This window comes from Monopterus albus, unplaced genomic scaffold, assembly GCF_001952655.1.
Source record: "Monopterus albus unplaced genomic scaffold, M_albus_1.0 scaffold345.1, whole genome shotgun sequence".
Taxonomy (NCBI): Eukaryota; Metazoa; Chordata; class Actinopteri; order Synbranchiformes; family Synbranchidae; genus Monopterus; species Monopterus albus.
Genome location: NW_018128225.1, coordinates 354,327 through 374,194, shown reverse-complemented (window position 1 = coordinate 374,194; position 19,868 = coordinate 354,327). Strand labels below are relative to the sequence as shown.

At 41.2% G+C, this 19,868-nt stretch overlaps 1 protein-coding gene across 1 annotated transcript in view; it reads right to left on the bottom strand.

The window, feature by feature from the left end:
• LOC109974728 (nucleoprotein TPR-like) overlaps window positions 1-19,868 on the bottom strand; it is a 49,172-nt gene that overhangs the window by 15,658 nt on the left and 13,646 nt on the right. The window contains exons 16-38 of the mRNA XM_020625079.1: window positions 19,663-19,811; window positions 18,876-19,038; window positions 18,365-18,499; window positions 17,757-17,897; window positions 17,438-17,645; window positions 17,075-17,271; window positions 16,576-16,716; window positions 15,126-15,242; window positions 14,731-14,934; window positions 13,434-13,606; window positions 13,144-13,291; window positions 12,213-12,350; window positions 8,348-8,479; window positions 7,461-7,591; window positions 6,936-7,146; window positions 6,702-6,839; window positions 5,426-5,539; window positions 5,028-5,132; window positions 4,638-4,829; window positions 2,367-2,405; window positions 1,780-1,965; window positions 945-1,056; window positions 622-815 (exon numbers count right to left, since the gene is read on the bottom strand). Coding sequence (XP_020480735.1) covers window positions 622-815; window positions 945-1,056; window positions 1,780-1,965; window positions 2,367-2,405; window positions 4,638-4,829; window positions 5,028-5,132; window positions 5,426-5,539; window positions 6,702-6,839; window positions 6,936-7,146; window positions 7,461-7,591; window positions 8,348-8,479; window positions 12,213-12,350; window positions 13,144-13,291; window positions 13,434-13,606; window positions 14,731-14,934; window positions 15,126-15,242; window positions 16,576-16,716; window positions 17,075-17,271; window positions 17,438-17,645; window positions 17,757-17,897; window positions 18,365-18,499; window positions 18,876-19,038; window positions 19,663-19,811 — 3,468 coding nt within the window. The remainder of the gene's footprint in view (window positions 1-621; window positions 816-944; window positions 1,057-1,779; window positions 1,966-2,366; window positions 2,406-4,637; window positions 4,830-5,027; window positions 5,133-5,425; window positions 5,540-6,701; window positions 6,840-6,935; window positions 7,147-7,460; window positions 7,592-8,347; window positions 8,480-12,212; window positions 12,351-13,143; window positions 13,292-13,433; window positions 13,607-14,730; window positions 14,935-15,125; window positions 15,243-16,575; window positions 16,717-17,074; window positions 17,272-17,437; window positions 17,646-17,756; window positions 17,898-18,364; window positions 18,500-18,875; window positions 19,039-19,662; window positions 19,812-19,868) is intronic.

Sequence of the window (19,868 nt, the reverse complement as noted above, 5' to 3'; positions counted from 1 at the left end):
TTGGTTTGTTGTATTCTGTTATAACAGGTAAAATTACAAAAAGACTTTAAAAAGTTTATAAGCTGTGTTATGTTTTGTGGCTCCAGACTATTTTTCTTTAGTGGAAGAGGGGGCAAAATGGCTCTTTTGATAGTAAAGGTTGCCGACCCCTGGTCTAGATGATCAAGTCTTAATACTCTCAAAACAAAGTCACACCATTAGAAGATTAAACAAAGTCACAATATTAAAGGGGGAAAAGTTTTAACTAGTCCAGAAAAACATTCATAACATCTTGAGAAAATAAGTCAGTGTTCATATTTCAATACAGTAGGGCGCTTGGGGTGAAAACAGGCCTGCTGTTTCCCCTTCCTTGTTTGGACTGTAGTGTCACTTTCCACTGACCAGTATACAGCTCCGCTCTGTCACTTCACCTCTTCATATGACTCTTTCACATATTCACATGCCATGAGTTACTAGTATACCAGCGGAGCAGTAACATAATATACAACATACCACAACGCTCTGATCACTCTGATGCCATGGGTGAGCTCTGTGGCTCAAATGTCTGGTGGAAGGTTTTTTATATAAAATGTCTATTTAGGTGGTGAAGTCAGTGATCAGTGGCCATCATGATGCGTGTACCTTAGCTCCACTCTGGTCCTGTGGTTCCTCTCTGGACTCAGTGTATGCAGGCATCTCTCTCAGTTCTCTCAGCTCTCTGTCCAGCCGAAGGATTCGACCTTCGTATTGAGACTTGAGGGCGTTCATTCTCACCTCCAGTTCCTCCTTACTCTGCTTCACTTCTTCTATCTCCTGACTAAGCTGCTCTTTGGCACCTACAGGTTAAGGTGCAAATAACAAATTCAAATTACCCTTAAAATAATGCAGCAGACAAGGTTCTTTGTGCAGTTGTTCTTTGTTAGCATGTCTGCAATTCAGTGTGTGTAAGTGCAGGTGGAACTGACTGTTTAGTTGGTTGATTTTGGTCTTGGCTCCCATGATGGCCTTCCTCATCTTTTCCTCTTTGTCAGCCATCAGCTGTTTGAGCTGCTCCTCTTTATTCTTGCTGTCAGACAGCTGTAGGAAAACACATTACACATTAAAGTGATCTGAAAGGGGTGAATGATATTAGGGCACTGGATTGCAAAAACTACTCTGTGCTTGGTTTCTGGGTTGTCTTCTTCCTTGTTTAGTAGGCCATTATTTTCACAACAACAACAAAAAAAAAATAATATATATATATATATATATATATATATATATGCACTAATGTGGGCAATTTAGTGTCGCAATCAACCTAACCTGCATGTCTTTGGGCTGTGGGAGGAGGCCGGAGCACCCGGAAAGACCCCACGCAAGCACAGGGAGAACATGCAAACTCTGCACCTAAAGGCCCTGAACCTGGAACCTCCTTGCTGTGAGGCAACAGCACTAACCACCGCGCCACCATGCTGCCCCATTATTCTCAATATACAGAATATAAATAATCGGTGATGACATACCATTTTTATGCTGATTATGTTTTCACCTGTTGCTCATCCCCATCAACAGTACAAACTCTGATATTGTGGAGTCCTGTTTAATCCAGCTTAAGCTGATTTTAAATACAGACAAAATACAAATCATGCTATTTTCCAGTGGCAAAGATTTACCATCCAACCTTACCGACCTCTCAACTGCCCCAGGAGTAGAAAATTGTCCACACTATTACTGATTAGTACATGTCCTTCAAATTAACAAAATCAATACAACAGTTAATAAATTAAAAAAGATTTAGAGAAAGCAGGATTTTTTTTGTACCTCCTGTTTGAGTTTTGCCAGATCCTCTTGTAGTGCCTGGTTAACATCACTGGCAGCATTTGCATCACCGGTCTGAATGGACTGGGAACTCGTGGCCTGCGTGGCTTGGCTGGATTCATTAGCCTGGTTAGCTTCAGCTAGCTGCTCCTGCAGACGCTTGATGTGGGCGTCACGCTCACTAACCACCTGACAAAGAGATGAGGCAGGGCAGACATGTCATGTACGTATGAGGAAAATATGAACACATCCGAAAGTGGAGATAAAAAGAGAATAAAAGACAGGAGTGAGGAAGGAATGGAAAAAGTTGATAAAAATGTAAGAAAGTAGAGATTGTGACTGAACTAAAAACGATCTATGGTAATTAAAAAAAAATCAATGTCAATTTATTCTCCAGCTAATTAATACCAATTAATAAGTTTAACCTGTAGCAGAGTTTATTTTTACATAAATCCACAGTGTACAGTATATAATTCTAAATACTTCAGAGAGAGATTTGATACAGATGCCACAGAACAGATTTATCAACACATCCTACACCATGTACAGCAGCTGTGAATGCAGTGCACCAGGTAAAGAGTTTCCCCAACCTTTTGCAGGCTGTCCAGCTGGCCTTGGAGCTCAGTCACCTGTTGGGGGGGCAGGCCCAGATACAGAGATTATTTAGTTTTACTTTTAAAACCAGTATAGGCAATACTGTCCGAACTGAAATCTCTCTAATGTTAGAATTCCACTAACTAAATAAAAATCACTTATTAGTCTTATGACCAAGTACCTGGAAAAGTAATAACAGCCTGAGCTGTACTTTACTGTATGGTGCGTATTTGCAAAAGCTCACATGCTAACATAGTAAGCCAAGATGGTGAACATCATAAACATTTAAAGAGCCTATGGCATACTTTTCCTTGTTTCCTGACTCATCTATAATGTTACAACTGTGAATTACCTTCTTAGGTGTGACCTAAAGCTCAAAAAACAAGCTGTATGTATGTTCTAGTACTTCTAAGGAGAAACAACTCGTTTTACACATGTATTGCAAACTCTCGCTCACAAGACCTTTTTTTCTTAAAAAAAAAAAAAAGTATTAAGAGATAGTTTAAGGATTTCCTTCAATGGTCATATTCTCCAGACAGTTGCGCGTTCATGAGAGCTTGCCTGACATCCACCTGTGCCATTGTTAAAGTGGAATTTTTCGACTGCATGTGGTTTTTCCCTCCTGCTGCTGTAATGTGACCAGAGGATGTGGAGGAAAAATACAGGGCCTGAGGTTACTGCATGTCCAGGAATGTTCCTGTACACTGACTTGCTTTTTTACCTGACCGCGTCTAACCTACAAGCAGCCAGCCAGTGAAGCCCCTGAGGAGGTGACTGACAGTACCTGTTTGTTTTGACTGTGAGGCCAGTGTGTCTGCTGCATGTAATTCATTGCTGGTTAACGACCCATGATGTTATTGTTGGTGCTAAACTACTTGTTGGACTTAATTTCACTACTTTGGTATGTGGTCGTGTTGGGGAAGATGCAGCGACCACCATTTGGATTTACCGACCTTGGAGCTACTTGAAAGGGAGTGATGTTTCCACTACTTGGTGGGATTAAAGGTGAGTTAAAAAAATAAATAAATAAATAAACACACGTTACATGTCTGTGAATGTCTTGTTTCTGTAACGTTAGAGGCTGGAGAAGTTACTATGTCTGCATTGTACCAGTTAAAATATGGGGTTTCTCAATTACCCACTTTGTTTAGAGTGTTACACATCTCTTTTCATCAGTACATATGCTGCTCTTTACCTACTGTATCTATGGATGAGAAATTCAAATTAATTTCATTGTGCTGTCCACTTTCATATTCTGGCTCGAACATGTCAGGTAGGATTTGAGCATTAACAGTTACTTTTAGTGAACGTTTCAATCTTTACAGAAATTGGAAATTTGACAGACCTATGTAGGGTGGCAATGTCTGTCATCAGACCAAATTTCATCTGGATCAGAACCGGATTCCGGATCTGATGGCCACTAAGGTCAACACTGAAAACTCCATTTAACACATATTTTCTACCATAACTTGGCCTATAATGAAGATACAACCCTGACATGTTCAGGTAAGATGCACAGTATAACTGCCTATAATACCCTAAAAGGTGATCTGGATCCGATCCGTATCAAGGATTTTAGGACACTCTGGATCTCTGGATTTTTCACAAGGAACCTATTTGCATGAGTGAATGTTGTGCCTTGATGAAGGTGGAATGCGCTCTGAGTGCTCTTGTTTATGAAGAGCTTTACTCTCCAGATCTGCTCCATTTGGTCTACACTGTGGCTTGATCAGATTTGATTGATATTAACCAAACAGCCCACCAACTGTTACCAGATTCTAATTCAAACATTTTTTCTAGCTGAGCTCCACCACTGAAAACAGTACAGAGGGAAAAAGAAAAACGTCAAAACTCAAAGGTGAAATAAAAAAAACTCTTCGAACTCAGACAAAAAAAAAAAAAAAACAAAAAACAAAAAACTGTGCTGATGTAGGACTCCATCATTCAGACAATTACAAGCAGCTATAAACAGCAGCTGTGTCAAACAACGGCTGCTTTGTTTACAGCTTTATTTCCCCTGTCTAGCTCCTTTTCTTTGCCTTTCTGAATGGCAAACACAGATACCACCACCTGCTGGTAGGTGGAGTTATATATGTCCACGCAGACGCAGAATGCATGTTGCTAGTTGGCTGTAGTCTGTGCAGTGTGTTCAAGTGCCACCTTTTCAACCCAACTGTCTTTGACAACAGTTGGCCTTCACCGGCGCTAGTTCTTTCACATTGGCTTGGTGTGTCTCTGCCCTATTACAAAGAAAGAACTGTCCTCACCTTGCTCTCCGCTTGGCTCAGAGCAGTCTTGAGACTGCCAACTTCTTGACTGTGGGTCTGTTGGAGCTCTTTCTGAATGGTGAGGTTCTGCTGGAAGGTGTCTTTAGACTGCTGCAGCTCCCTCTGGATCTGCTGAATCTGGTTCTGACGGGCCTGAACTTGAGCCTGAGCTGTCTTTAACTGGTTTTGCACCTGTAATTTAAAAAGGTGGTTTGGCTGACTATGGTGGGTCTGTTGTGATGTCAATGGAGGTCAGCATTGAAGATAATTAAAACGTAAAATATAAATCCAGGTTAAAGCTGTGTAATTTTAAAAGATGTGAGCACAAAATGACCGAAGTGATAAATCTCTGTGTTAGGTGTTGCTATGTTTCCTGGCAGTGTTGCTTACCTGCAGGGCATGGGTCTTGGCTTGTTGAAGCTCTTTCTGACTCTGGGTCAGCTGGTTCTGACTCTGCTGCAGCTGAGCCTGGGTCTGGGACAACTGGGACTGTACCTATAAAAGCAAAGAGGCAACAAATTAACCAGTGATTCAAAGCTTTCTAATGTATGTTCCTCACTAACTGACACTACATGGAGACAACCTAGATTTGCTATATGGGCTTAAGCAGTCTCTATTCCTCTTTTTCAAAGTCAAAGCCTCTAGACAAAGCTTCTTTAAAAATAAAAAAGAAGTACAAAACAATATACTCTGGCCTACAGTTAACATTTACTTAGACACCATAATATTTGCCAAAACCAAGCAAAAACTTCGTAGCAGCGCAGATGAACTTAAATGTGCTGCACTACCTGTGTCACCTGGTTCTGGTTCTGTGTCAGCTGGTTTTGGACTTCCTGGAACATTTCCTTGGACTGTTGGACTTCCTTCTGGGCCACCTCCAGCTCCTGCTGGCACTTCTGGGTCTAGTTAAACAAATCAATTTACAGAGTTTCCCCCGGCCTGGTTTACGAACCAGAGGCATGTACGTGAAGTGCTCCAACCTTGAACATTTGTACGTGTTCTTATGTATCATGCTATATTTGAGTTTTACAAGATTAGCATCATTTCATGTTGTCAGATAAGAGGACAGTACTTAACTTTTCTGATGACTTAGTGTCTTTAGACAGTGCAACCCCAGTGATCATGCAATCAAGAACCATAGTTTTGACTGATCAAAAATTTTATAATGTCATTTTGTGTCTTAGATGGTGTCGTGCATGGCCTTTACTGTATTTTGACAAGCCAAAGCATCAAATGCCATCATGTGATGTCTTAACTGGTGATACTACAAGGTGTGCTGTTTTTCAAAGAGGCTTTGTGCAGCAACTCAGGCAGCACAGAAGGGCAACATGTTTGTTTTTGATGGTGCTTTTGCTCATTGCAGTTTTTCATTCTTTATTTAGCAAATTCTCTGTCATGAAGCTGCTTTTCTGTGTCTCAATGAACAAAGCCTAATGTACCGAATCTTCTGATGGTGTAGTCACTTTGGGTTTGCCTGTGTTGTGGATACAAATGATCCAGTTTCTGCAGTGTTTTAAAGTGCCATGCACGGCCCCCCTGAGAATCCTTCAGTCTGGCCATGATTTGACAAAGAAAGCCCCTCATCACTTGCAATAACAATTTGACTTTAGACACTTTAACTTAGTTCTGATGCCATGCTTTCAACTATAATAAGCCAAGATTCTCTGGGAAACTTGAGGTATAGCCATATTTATAACAGGTGAACAATGGGTGCAAGTTAATTGACTTTAACAAAAGAACAAGCCTCTGAGGAGGCGATCCACCTGAACATGTGCTTCAATGGAAGAGACAAAACTCAAGGTCTGAAAAAAGGAGTTATCATGGTCAGTACCAAATAATACCTTAAAACTGGCTGCTTAGACATATTGCAGAATCTTAAATATTTCTCCAAACTTTCATATTATTTCCAGGTTTACATAATATCAGATCTGTAACATGGTCTCAGACTTTGACCCCACTGTTTAAACATTTTTTTGCTTCAACATCAAGGACAAATAGGTGAAATCCTGGTGCTCCTTTGGTCTGTGGTGGGTTAACAATGATCTAACATATCTTTCTACTCACCTCTTCCTGTTTTTTCTGCACCTCTTCTTTCAGTTCTTTCAGCTCCTCCCGAGCCTTGCTCAGCTCCTCCTGGGCTTTAGTCAGCTCCTGGCTCGGATGTGCCTCGCTTCCTGCTTTAACTGTTCTTTCTGCAACCAGCTGGAATACACAAAAACACACATAGTCACTGTTTTCGTTTTAATCCATACTCATCGATTTGTCTACTGCAGGCTTTAACCCAAACCACAGTCCCACCTTGTCATGCTGGGCTTTGAGCTCCTCATACTGGGTCTTGTAGCGTCGTCCAATCTTCTTGACCTGGGCGATGGTCTTGCTCTTTTCCAGAATGTCTCTGATTTTTGTTTCCAGGTCTTTCTTCAAGGTGTCCCTCTCTGCCGTCAGACGGGCCACAGAGTCTCGAAGACCTTGCAGCTGACCTTGAGCAGAGTTACTGCTTGCACTGGACCTGTTCAACACACAGTAATATTCTTATTTAGGTTATATTTCAGAATGCAGGTGTAAAGGTTTCACATGCCTCTTCACCACAATCCTCCACTTACTAAAACTTCCTCCCTGGACTCTACATTTACAGTATTAGCCACTGAGCATATAAGCTCTTGTACATTCTACTTTAGTCATTTTAGTTGCCAAATTACAAAGCACAGGAGATTTATTACAAAAAGAGGACCTCAGTGGGTGCTTCAGTTTGGCAGCCTTCATGCTAAACTTTTGCTTGAACTGTGTTGTGCTGGGTGTGTGTCATGTCAGTGGGTGTCCCACCTGGCCAGTTCAGTCTTCAGCTTGGCTGTCTCTTCAGCTAACTGAGTGATGCGTCTCTGCTGAGCTTCTCTCTCACTGGTCAGCTTCTGTCTCTCCTCCACATCACTGTCTTTCTGTTGGTTGGCCAGCTGCTGCAGAGGGACACACAAACAAGTTTACGTAAAACTAATACAATAACACACTCTTTTAATATACGATTATGGCAAAATAATAAAATAATAATGCAATATATAAGAACACTTGGGCAGTATTAAACACTGTGCAGGTAACAGCACATCATCAGTTTCTGACGGCCACTGCCCCTGACACATACAGTATGTCAGTAACAGCCCTGCACTACAGTGGTTAACAGTACTTTTGTTTCTATTTGTAGCACACACACATCAAGCTAACTTCTGTGCAGTCACACTGAGGGTGCTGCTGCTGGAGGGATGTCTGGGTAGGCCTGAGTAAAAGATGAACTCTGTGAAGCAGAGCTGCTAAATACAAGGGGTAGCCAATCAGACTGAAAAAAGTGCACACCACATCATGGGGGCAGGAGATTTGTTTTGGCTAGTTGTGTTATTATTTTTAACTGATAGACTGTCATGTTTGCTTTTTATATAGTTAGTATTAATTTTGTATTTGTTTGTCCAAATGGTCTGTTCAGCCATTATATGTTCCTGTTTGTGTTCAGTCAGTAGGTTAGTTTTGTCCTCTGTTAGAGTCCATTTTCCTGAGTTGAGTGTTTAGTTGACCACTTTTACAGCTTACCTGTTCTCAATGTGCAGTATAAAAAGATATCAAACACACTGCAGCTGCAGTAGGGACGATAAATGCAGATTCATACACTGTTGCCCACCTACTGTCCATGTTCTTGAATACTCACCCAAATGCTGTGTAGTTACCTGTGCTTTGGCTTTCCAGCGTTTAAAGTCTTCCTCCAAAATCCTCTTGTCAGCCTGTAGGGAGCCGTTTTTCTCTGATAGCTGAGACAACGAGTGGTGCAGTGGGCTGATGTCTGACTGGAGTTTTGTCACCTGATGCACAGAAATGAGATTTGATTAGCTTTATCAACATTCATCAGTGCTCACTGGTAGAGATGGTGTGGTGTAGAGAAGCATGGGAATAAAGAAAAATTGCTCTCTGAAAAACATTAGGGGTGGAACTGCACAAAAAAAAAATTCATAATTTGATTCATATCATGGTTTTTGGTTCAGTATGTTCAAGAAAAAGGAAAAGTTAAATGCTTCCTTTAAGGTACTGACTAAGACCATGAAGAACATAAACATGTCTTCATTGTCAACATAGTGCGGCATTAACCAAACACACACTGCTCGTGTTCCTCTGTTCACACTACTGGGTGTAAAGACAAGACCTACTTGAACTAACAATGTACTCTGGTGTCTGGTGTAGAGGACACTCTCACTCAGTACTGATATACAGGAATTCCATTTTATCAAATGTGGCAACCGACAGAGTGTGTGTGTGTGTGTGTAAGAGCTCGGATTGTTTACAAACCCCAATTCCAATGAAGTTGGGACATTGTGTAAAACAAAAATAAAAACAGAATACAATGACTTGCAAATCCTTTTTGACCCACATTTAATTAAGTACACCACAAAGATAAGACATTTAATGTTCAAACTGATATACTTTATAGTTTTTTTGCAAATATTCACTCATTTTGAATTTGATGCCTGCAACACGCTCCAAAAGAGCTGGGACAGGGGTGTTTTTACCACTGTGTTACATCAGCTTTCCTTTTAACAACACATAAAAAGTGTTTGGGAACTGAGGACACTCATTGTTGAAGAACTGAGGACACTAATTGTTGAAGCTTTGTAGGTGGAATTCTTTCCCATTCTTGCTTGATGTACGACTTCAGTTGCTCAACAGTCCGGGGTCTGCATTGTCGTATTTTGCGTTTTCATAATGTACCACACATTTTCAATGGGAGGCAGGTCTGGACTGCAGGGAGGTCAGTGTAGTACCCACACTGTTTGGCACTGTCTTGCTGAAATAAGCAGACGTCACTTGGATGGCAGCATATTTTGCTCCAAAACCTGTATGTACTTTTTCAGCATTAAATGGTGCCTTCACAGATGTGCAAGTTACCCATGGGCACTAACACACTCATTTTAAATACCCTTACTATCTAATGTGCACAGGCTATATTTATAATAGAATTTAGACATAGGGAGACTTATGGAACACAATAAATGGGAAAACAACTTCTGGAACAGGCGTCTGGCTCCTTTTACTGTATGTAGTCACTGTAGTTAGTCACTGTAGTGCTCTAAAAGCTAGCAGTCAACATGATAATGGTGAAACCAATGATGATGATGATGATGGCAAAGCTGGCATTTTAAGATTTACACAATCTGGAGAGAGTTTTAGAAAATTTCAGGTTTAGAGCAAGAAAATATTTTTTTTGTCTGGACTGAGGGCTGAAAGAAAGAAATGCATTTACAAATTTAACCGGCTAAGTGAGGGCATACTCAAACTCACACTCTGATAACAGGTTATTGCCAAGGCCCAAATGCTGTGCCATCACTGTAGGTAAGATGTTCCTCAAACATTTTTTTCAAAGTTTCACAAAATCATATGGCCATCAGAGTTTATACCATGACCTCAACACAAACTCACAAAGATAGCCACACAGCGACCTCAATTAAGAATCAGTCACTTACACTAAAAGACTGTTAGCTCATGGTGCAAGGCACAGAACAGGATGCCATGCCAGATGCTCATCGTGGATAACAAAGAGCTCAACTGATAACACTGGAAATCAACCATACAAAATGTAACCATTTCTGGGGCAACGTCCCCATCTATTGACTACACCATACAAAGCTGGACTATACCAGCTTAGAGGGGAAGAGACCTGTTCTTGACCATAAGTCCATGGAGCATGGGTTCCCAAACTTTTTCAGCTCAAGACCCAAAAGAGAAATGTGCTCTCTCTCTCTCCAGGACACAAACTTAAAAAAAATACATCATGGATTGCTACATCTACATTTGTAAACTATCCATAATAACCACAACAAACCCTGAATCTGAAATGTAGCCTATATGAAATCAATCTATTTCATAATAAAAGTACATCACAGCAATAATGAAACTGCTGAGTGTAATGTTAAATTTATCACCACCCTGTAATGAACTTGCATGAAACAAACATCTCTGGGATTGTCTGACAACAACAAATATAATGCTATATTCATTACATTCAGAATGGACAGACCAACCTTAACACAGGCGGCTGCATGTGATGTGTTATTTATTTCACATGATATAACAACAAATCACATTAGAAGAGTCTGATCTGATCATATGCACTGATATACAGAGCTCTAATTTGCAGTCACACAATGACATTCAATAGAATGTAGAATCTGTGCTGTTCCTCCTCCATCCTCTCCCTTTCTTTTTCAGTAGGTTGACATGGTACACTCAGTATTTTCCAGACATCATTTTCACTGCTGGGCTGCCGATCAGATATTATGAGGTAGATTAAAAATGTTCACACCCAAACATCAGCTCAGGGGGCACATTTGGATGGTCAGAAGGCTGATTATCTCAGTAATGGTCTTCTCTATTTTGGTCTTTAATCTATCTGTTTGCATTGTATTTTTCCATTTAATATATGGAGTTAGTAGTAATTTATTTATACAAATGTTTTTTTAAATTTGAAGTTAAAAAGTGCCCACACCTACAGTAGTCCTACTTCTTTAAAGGTTAAATTTTGACTTTTTTAAATTATGCAGTACAACGATTTTGCATGATCATTATTTTTCCATTTAATTCAAGTGTTGTGTTTAAATGTCTTACATTTTTTATTATTTAAAGCTAAAAATTAAAATGAGCGTAAGTTTTCATCTGACATCTTTTAACTTCCATGTATCAAAGTTCAAGTAAAGAGCACCCTGGTTTGCTATTTTGTTACTTTTTGTACTTTTATATCTGGTAAAAGGAAGAGTGAAGATGTCACATTTCTGCAAGCTGCTTGTTGTGTTCAGCTTGTTAAACAGGTGTTTAATTGCTCTCTCCATTTTGCACATAGAGCATTGTTCTAGCAGTTAAATACTAACTACTGCACCTCATCTTACTGTCTATGTGTGTGTGCTTGCTTTTTGTGCGCCTGTGGGCGCCCCTCCCTCCCTGTCACAGAGACACAGAGAATCTGAGCTCACATTTGACTTTATTTTGTCATCGTCACTCATCTTAAAACATCCACGAAGCAGTGAATGTTCTTCTCCACCACCTAATGAGCAGCTTAGCCAGTGTGAGATTAATGTAACGCTGCAGTTAAGTGATATCGGCGCCGTAATATCAGACAACTTTCATGAGTAGCGAGTACAGTACTAGAGGGTGGCACTGGACTGGATACCGATACTGGTATCAGTACATCCCTAGCTGACACAACGTCAAGAGTCAGATCATTTATTTCTTGTGTTAGAAAAATCATTAGGTTGGTTTTATCTGCATTTAGTACCTACTTAAGTTGAAAAAATTGGGAATGTAGGATGTTAAATGCAGCTAAAGTTTATGAAGTGTCTCTGAATGACAGTGCATAACTTAGACGACTGTATCATTAGCACAGCATTGGGTATGTGCTTTTTCAGTATTGACACCTTATCTGAGTCCTCACTATATGCAAGTGACTTTATGTGAAAGTGTGTAGTGGGATCAGAAACACTGTGAAAAAATTCACAGCTAACAGTGAAAGGGGAACAGGACAGACCATGACATACAAAACATGGATCTTACTTTAGCCTGAGCTTGCTGCAGCTCTTGCTCCAGTTTATCTCTGTCAATTTTCAGCATCTTGTTGGCTTCTTGGAGAGCACTGATACTCTCCATCTTCTTCAGCTGTTCTTCCTGCTGGGCCAGAGTTTTTGTTGCAGCCTGAGAAAAGGGAGGAGGGCAAACAGAGAGACTGATATATCGCTATTCTCTCATGCCAGTTGTGCATGTTTTAGCCTTATTACTAGGGCTACAACAACTAATCGATAAAATCAATAAAAATTGATAATAAAAATAGTTGGCAATGAATTTGCTCCTTAGTTGGGTCTAGTCACGTAGCTGTGTGAGACGGCCAAGAGCAGGCACTGCTGGGTCAGCGACTGTGTGTGTTACTGCTCCACACTCCAATTCAGTAGGTGGCGACAAAGGCCTTGCAAGTTGGCTTGTCAGCCACCAATCAAAAGAAGCAGCAGCAGCCGCATCCCGGGTAAAGATTTCAGCAAGGTGTATCAAAACCTTTGAAAAATGTCAGAAGTTCCAGCATAGAATAGCGGATAGACACGTTTTCTAAAGTTTGGGAGCACATTATTTTACAATCAGAAAGAAGACTGTCCAGTGCCAACTATGCAAAACTCATCTGTAGTGGCAGGGGAGCATGATGCTAATGCATTAGCACCCAACGTTAAAGAAAAGAGACATTGGAGTTAACATCACAGAAGAAGGGGAGCTTAACCTTAAGTTGTTAAGTCATCGCACTGTGCACTGGAGAAGGCCTCTTTTTTTCTTTACTGATGTCTGTAGCGTGAAAGAGGCCAAAGAGTGTAAAACTAAACAAAGAATGTAAATGACAGACTCCATGAGGGATTTGTTTGGCCATGTAGCTTAATAAATCCAGATATTTTACCAAATTTGGAACTGGATCCAAAATAGGATTGGCCATTAGAACATGTCCTACCTGCATTTTCTCTCTCTCAGCAGTCAAAACTTCCAGCAGCTCCTTCAGTTCTCTGTCTTGGTGTTCCACTCGCTGCCTGTAGCGAAGAGTTTCTCCCTCCAACACTTCACACTGAGCCACAGCGATCTGTTTTTCCCGGCGCACAAACCTATAGCACAGGCACATATTTTTAATTCGATCCCAATCAGTTCACACGGAGACATTACATTTATGATTGAAAGCTGTCGAGGCCTTCCTACAATGTTCAGTGTTTTCTACGTTAACAACCACCGCAGGTGTTGCAGCATTACCTGAGTATTTCTAGTATCTGTTCAGTGGTCTTCCCTTCCTCACTGAAAGACAGGTCAAGCTGCTGCTGCGGCTGCTGACGAGTCCTGATGGTTAATTCATCCATCTGTTGGTGCAGGAGAGTGTTCTGCCTCCCCAGCTCCTCACAGCGACGACTCTGAAGGGACAGGTCCTCCTGAAGCAGAGTCCAAGTAATCATCAATCAGAAACACATTCTTCAAATTTATGGGGTGTTTTTCATTCATTAATTCACTTGAACTAACTTTAAATAGAGAATAACAGAATTAGGACAAATTGTGTCTCCCAGTTTTAGTACACATGTGAAAAATTTGTGCCTTTCAAAGGTTACATTTCTCTTGGGTATGCAGTAACCTTCAAACTTGTCCATTATTTTCTGTAGCTTCATTTTGTCTTCTTCAGTGTCAAACGTAAAGTTGCTGTAAACCTCCAGTGCTTCCTCACCAACCACGTGCAGGAACATGGTTTCATTTTGTCACTTTTCTCGTCGGCACCGGTTGCAGCCAGATATAGGTCAAAACGTTGTCTGAATTTTCTCCAATTTTCAGCTATGTTACCGGTCAGTTGAAGAGTTGGCGGAGGCTGTAATCCTTCCATTGCAGTGTGCTATATCCACTTTCTTTACCGGTAAGTTGGTTAACGCTGTCCTCAATCACTCTTCTGTGAGACTGTGCAGGGTTAGCTTGTTGGAGGATCACTACAGACCCCTCACAACCCAGACACAAACTGAACTCCCCCCCCTCTAGACGGTGCTACAGGTCACTGTACACCAAAACAACCAGACACAAGGACAGTTTCCTCCCCCTAAGCCCTGACTGTATGACAACCCACGACAATATCACTGGGCAATAACCCTCAGTGCAATACCTGTAAATATACACTGTACAGATTATACAGACTCGTACAGGTCTTTATTTTTATTCTTATTTTTATCTCATTTCCTAAAGAGCATTCCTTTGTCTGTTTTCTTTGTTTATACTGCTTATTTTGTTATACTATACAGCCTTATATTGGTATATTGTTTACTTGCCCACTGCTATTACATGCCGTACATAAGGATATGTACATACACACTGAGAGCCACTGTACCCGAGTCAAATTCCTCGTGTCCAACACACCTGGCCAATAAGGCTGATTCTGATTAAAGGTGCTGTACAATATGGAAAATTTGACATTCTGTATAAAGTGGAGCCAATTGGTGCCACATAAAACTGTGTGGAGCCAAAGATGTCTAGTTTCTTCAGTCGTTCCTGGCCCACTCTCTTCTGTTAGTCCTCCTACCTTCAGCTGTCGCTCCACTGCATTCCAGGCTGCAGTTTTCTCCTGCAAGAGGGAGGTGTTCTTGCTCAGTTGCTCCTCTAATTCTCTCTTCTGTGTCGTTTCTTCTTGGAATCTTTTCTTGAGTTCCTGCATGGCTTCCACATCAGCAGCATGAAGCATTAGCTCCCGCTCATACTTAGCCCGTGCCTCTCCAGCTAGCTTAGTCTGAGAGGAGGACAGTGGGGAAACAGTTGAGAGAGTAGAAAAGAGGTGAAGACGAGAAAAAAGAACCACAAGGAAAACAAGTGGTCACAGAGAATGGGGTATTCTTAGTTATCAAAAATAATGTGAATACAGTTAAAAAAATTGAAGTTGAGATACCTATACTAACTAAGTGTGCGTGTGTGTTAATGGACCTGCAGCAGGCTGTCCTGTGTAGCCTTCTGCTGTAGAGTAGCGGTGGCGGCAGCTCTCTCCAGCGCCTCCTGTTGCTCTGTCTGGCTAGTCTTCAGACTGCGCTGCAGCTCACACATCTGGACAAGACAGCAGGGAAAATTACTACTGTAGAGACACTTTGTTTAAAAATTCAGTCCAACTGTTTCTATTTTATTGTGCTTTCAAAGATCAATACTGAGCTACAGAGCTGATAACTAACTTGTTTAAATTATAGAATGTTTTTTTTAATTGATAAGCTGTTCAGTTAATAACATCAGAAAATAATGAAAAATGTCCGTCAAAATGTTGCAGGCTGCAAGATGACTTAAGACAAAATCAGCAAGTTCACACATATGAGAAGCTGGAACAGAGCGTTCTTTTTCAAATCTCACTTGCTATCTCACTATGGGAAGCCCCTTCTGGCATGACCAATCACAGAAGCTCCACTACCACCACATCTATCAGGGGACAGACCAATTAGCTGAGTTGCATGGACCAGCCCGACCCCCCCCTTATAACCATCATGGGATAACTAACTGGTATAACTAGCACGGTATTCTCGATTTCTTCTCCGTGAAGATCACAGTTTCTCATCTGCCTGTGTCTCGACTACGTGATTCCCATTCAACCATTCACCAATGAAGCCGTCAAGGTAGTCCCAGGACGTGGGTTTCTGGTACTTGAGAGTGTAGATTAGCTGCATCTTTTCATTGAGAAAATTTTTTTCCCGGGTGGGTGTTTTTGTGAGTTGTGGTGGACCAGTGCCTGAACTTACTGCATTTCATTTCTCAAGCTAGCACGTTGTGGTGTGCTTGTGTGGCTAGCTAGTTGCTTCTCACATCAGGTGGAATGGCTACTGCTGCTCAGAACACTAGTAGCGGCAAGGGTAGGAATGTCACTTCTCTCTGCATCACATGCATGGAGGTGAAACACGCCCAGCATCGCTGGCAGACTTAATGTCATGTGAGTACTGCATCCGGAGTGCTCTCTGGCAGAGGTGTTATCCTCCCTGCTGGATTTCCTAGATAAAGGGAAGCCCTGTTCCACAATTAAAGTGTACTGTACTTGTACATGCAGTTTTCCCCTGACTATGGGAAAGTGATGTTGTGTCTTAAACTTGCTTTTGTGCAGAAGGTTAGAGAGTCCTCTTATAGCTGTGCGCATTTCACCCCCTGCCTTCTGCCAGCTCTGCAAAGCTGTGTTCATTTTTTTTGTTTTATCTGCAGACAAAATCTAAATGCAATCTGAAAATCTAATGCACAGCCTAACACAGACAACTTAAAAAGGATTCTTATACAGAAACAAGCAACAGCAGGTGTGACATCTCTGGAAGATTATGGTAGTCAGTTCAAAAGTAAAAAGTGTGACAACACTAAGTGCAGACCATTTCCACAAAGAATATTTTGTGCATCTGTATATAAACAGGCATACTTGTTTCTCTAGTGCATCCACAGCCTTCCTCCTCTCTTCTTGCTCCTGCTGCTTCATTTTCTCTGCCTCCAAAATCCTCTTCTCCAGCTGCTGCTGCACATCCTCTGACTCTTTCAGTCTGATCTCCAGAGGAGAACGGGACTAAAATAGGTGAGGAGAGTCAGTTTACACAGGGCATCTGCACACCTTTTGAAAAAAAATGCTTAAGACCACCAACAGGAAAATTTAACACCCTTTCCAAAACAAACAAATGCATTTGAAGGTCTAGGCAATATGACCCACAATATTAATATATATTTTTCCTATATTTAATTATGTAACATTAAATTGTGTGGTCAATGAGACTTCTAACCAAAACACTTTTGTGCACTAATTTGACCTTTCTTGATATGTTTTAGAGACTGTGGAAGGCCTGTTATGTGTGCAGACAAGTGCACTTAAACTGTAAAGAGAATAGAAGAGAAGAACTTTATTCTTGAAAGAAATCAGGAAGTCATACCTCCTTTTCTTTCTTCAGACTGTCTTCCAGAGTCAGTACCACAGCTCTGTACTGCTCTACAGTAGCATTAGCATTCTTCAGCTGCTCTGCTAGTTCACTATTCTGTTCCTCAGCAGTGCGCAGGTGACCTTTCACCTCTGCAAGCTCCTGCTCCAACTGGCTGGACTGCTGGGATGCTGCTGGTCCTGGAGAGCGTACTGTGGGTGTACACAGACACAATAAACTGTTACAAAGTGGGACTAGATTTACTGATGAACATTTTTTTAAATCTTGCTTTCCCCACATAATTATGATCTTTGACCACGAGACCTCTGTAATATCTGTTAGTACCGACAGTCAGTATTCTGCGGAGCCGCTGTTTACCTTTCAGCGGTGCTCTGAGGCTCGCAGCTCTGGTAGCTGGGGTGGTGGTGGTGTTGCTGGAGGTCGTTACAGCTTCAGAGGGTACAGCAGAAGCTAGCTGGGCTTTCAGAGCTGACACCTGCTGCTCAGAGCTCTGCAACAACTCCCTGGTCTTCTTCTGCAAGGTGTTCTGTGTCTCCAGCTGCTTCTTTGCTTCTAGTAATTGAGCCTGTGGAGGCGACAGGAATAACAAAACAATATTATTACACACAGTGTACAATGACTCCTATTCAGGTATATATACAAACATGCCTGCATTAAAAATATATATAGTAGTTACATCCATAGAGCGTCCCAGAGCATGCCTCTGTGCTATTTCCTGGTCCAGCCTGGTCTTCATCGAAGCCAGTTCTGCCTCCAGTTGTTCGATCTTGTTGTTCAGTCGCTGGCGGGTCTCTGTCTCCATACGCTCTGTGGTCAACTGGACAAATATGAGGCAAAAAAAACTAATGAAAGAAAGTAAATTAATTAAAGACACATCTGGATGTTTGGTAACATACAACAGCATAAAACAGAGCTACAGTCTAAACTGAATCACTGCTGGTGCAATAAGATGGCATAGGAAATCCATTACACCTTGACTATAGTGAATCTAATTCACTAGTGCACATGCATTGCCTGCTACTAAGTCCTTGGCAACTTCATGACACTGTCAGCGAAAAGGAAGATTCCATTATAATGTTTTAGTGTCACATCTTGACTCTTGCTTCCTACATTCTTGCAGTAAAACACAATTGGCCTACTGAATGAAATGAGGCACATGAATACAAAAAAATAAAAGAAAAAAACAAACAAACCCAGAAAGATGTTTCAATTATTTGACCGGGGAAACAAGCAAACAAATAAATGTAATAAATACTACCTGTATAGTAGTAGTAGTATAGGTACCTGTATAGACTTGAGGTTGATGAGCAGCAGATTTTGGTTACGTTGCTCAGCTAGCATGGCTTCCTTCTCTTGAGTGAGTCGACTCTCTGCTTGCCTTAACATGTCCCTCTCTTTACTCAGGTTCTCTAGACGCACCTGCAAATACAGAGGGGAAAACAGAAGACAAAAAAAGAGAGCAGGTAAAAATGGTGCTTTTGGCAGTTATTACTTTCACCCAGAGAGATGATTTTGCACCTCTCAGACTAAATGTATGGTTGAATTTAATTAGATTTTATGATGTAGCTATAATATAAAGAAAAATGTGATATTGCAAAACATTTTGCATTGTGCCTTAGTTTGAATTACAGCAAAATTAAATTCCTAAGAAGAAAAGTTACATAGAGTGGAACCATATTACTCCACAACAATGCCATCATTCATTAGATTCCACCTCTGCTAGATCCAACTTAAAATATATATAATGTCCCATTTATTATCCGTCTGTTCTCATCCCCATTGCTAAACTCCTCACCTCGCTCAGTGCCAGTTTCTCGTTAGACTGCCGCAGGTCCTGGCTTATCGTGTGAATGATGTGCTCATGTCGTTGGGCCGTTGCAGCCATCTTTTGGTTCCTGTCCTGAAGCGCTGAGATCTCTCTGCGGTAGGCTAATACAGTCTCCTGGAGCATCTCATACCTGACGTACACAGAGGTATACAACACAACTGTATAAAATTGCCACCTAGAAAAGGAGCTTTCAGTGCAAGTTCAAGCAGGAAGGCAACTGTCAGCCGGCCTCATCCACATCCATACCAAGGCTTCACCTCTTCTATTATCCAATCATTTTACTGACTTCTGTGCATGGAACTTCCTATCATCCAATGATCGTCTTAATTTGTTGCACCTTTACCCCTTCACCACCCCACCACTCCCAGTGCCAAAGGCCTGTTTAGGGCTCCTGGGATCTTGGATCTGGCTGCTATACATAAGGGCTCCATCCCTCTATTTAATAGAGTTAACACCACAGTCTGTATTAAATAATATCTTTGCATTCAAGTTAATGTGCGTCTCTCCTGCAGCAATCATACTGGATTTGAGCCCACTCCCATGTCCAGTACCACCACTAACACAATGGTGATACTGAGAAACCCTATCTCGCACGAAGCGTAATTTTTTTTATATTGCAAGTTTGTCTGTAAAAGCATAAAACACACACACATGGGATGAAAAAGCAAGAACAAAAAGAAAGCAGACTCATCAAAATCCAACATAAGAATCTGTCATGTTACCACCACATTAGCATTATATTTATTTAAGGCACCTCTTATTGCTGAACTCCAGCTGAGAGGTCAGCTTGGCATGGCTGGAGCGGACTTCTGTGAGCTGCCTCTGTAGCCTGTCGTTTGTTTCATTCAACATCCTGTCGTTCTCTGCTTTCTCTTTTTTATACACAGTGAAGGCATCATTCAGCTGGGAATCCAAAGAAGCATTCAGTCAGTGCAGCTGCTCAGTTTGAAGATTTTTTTT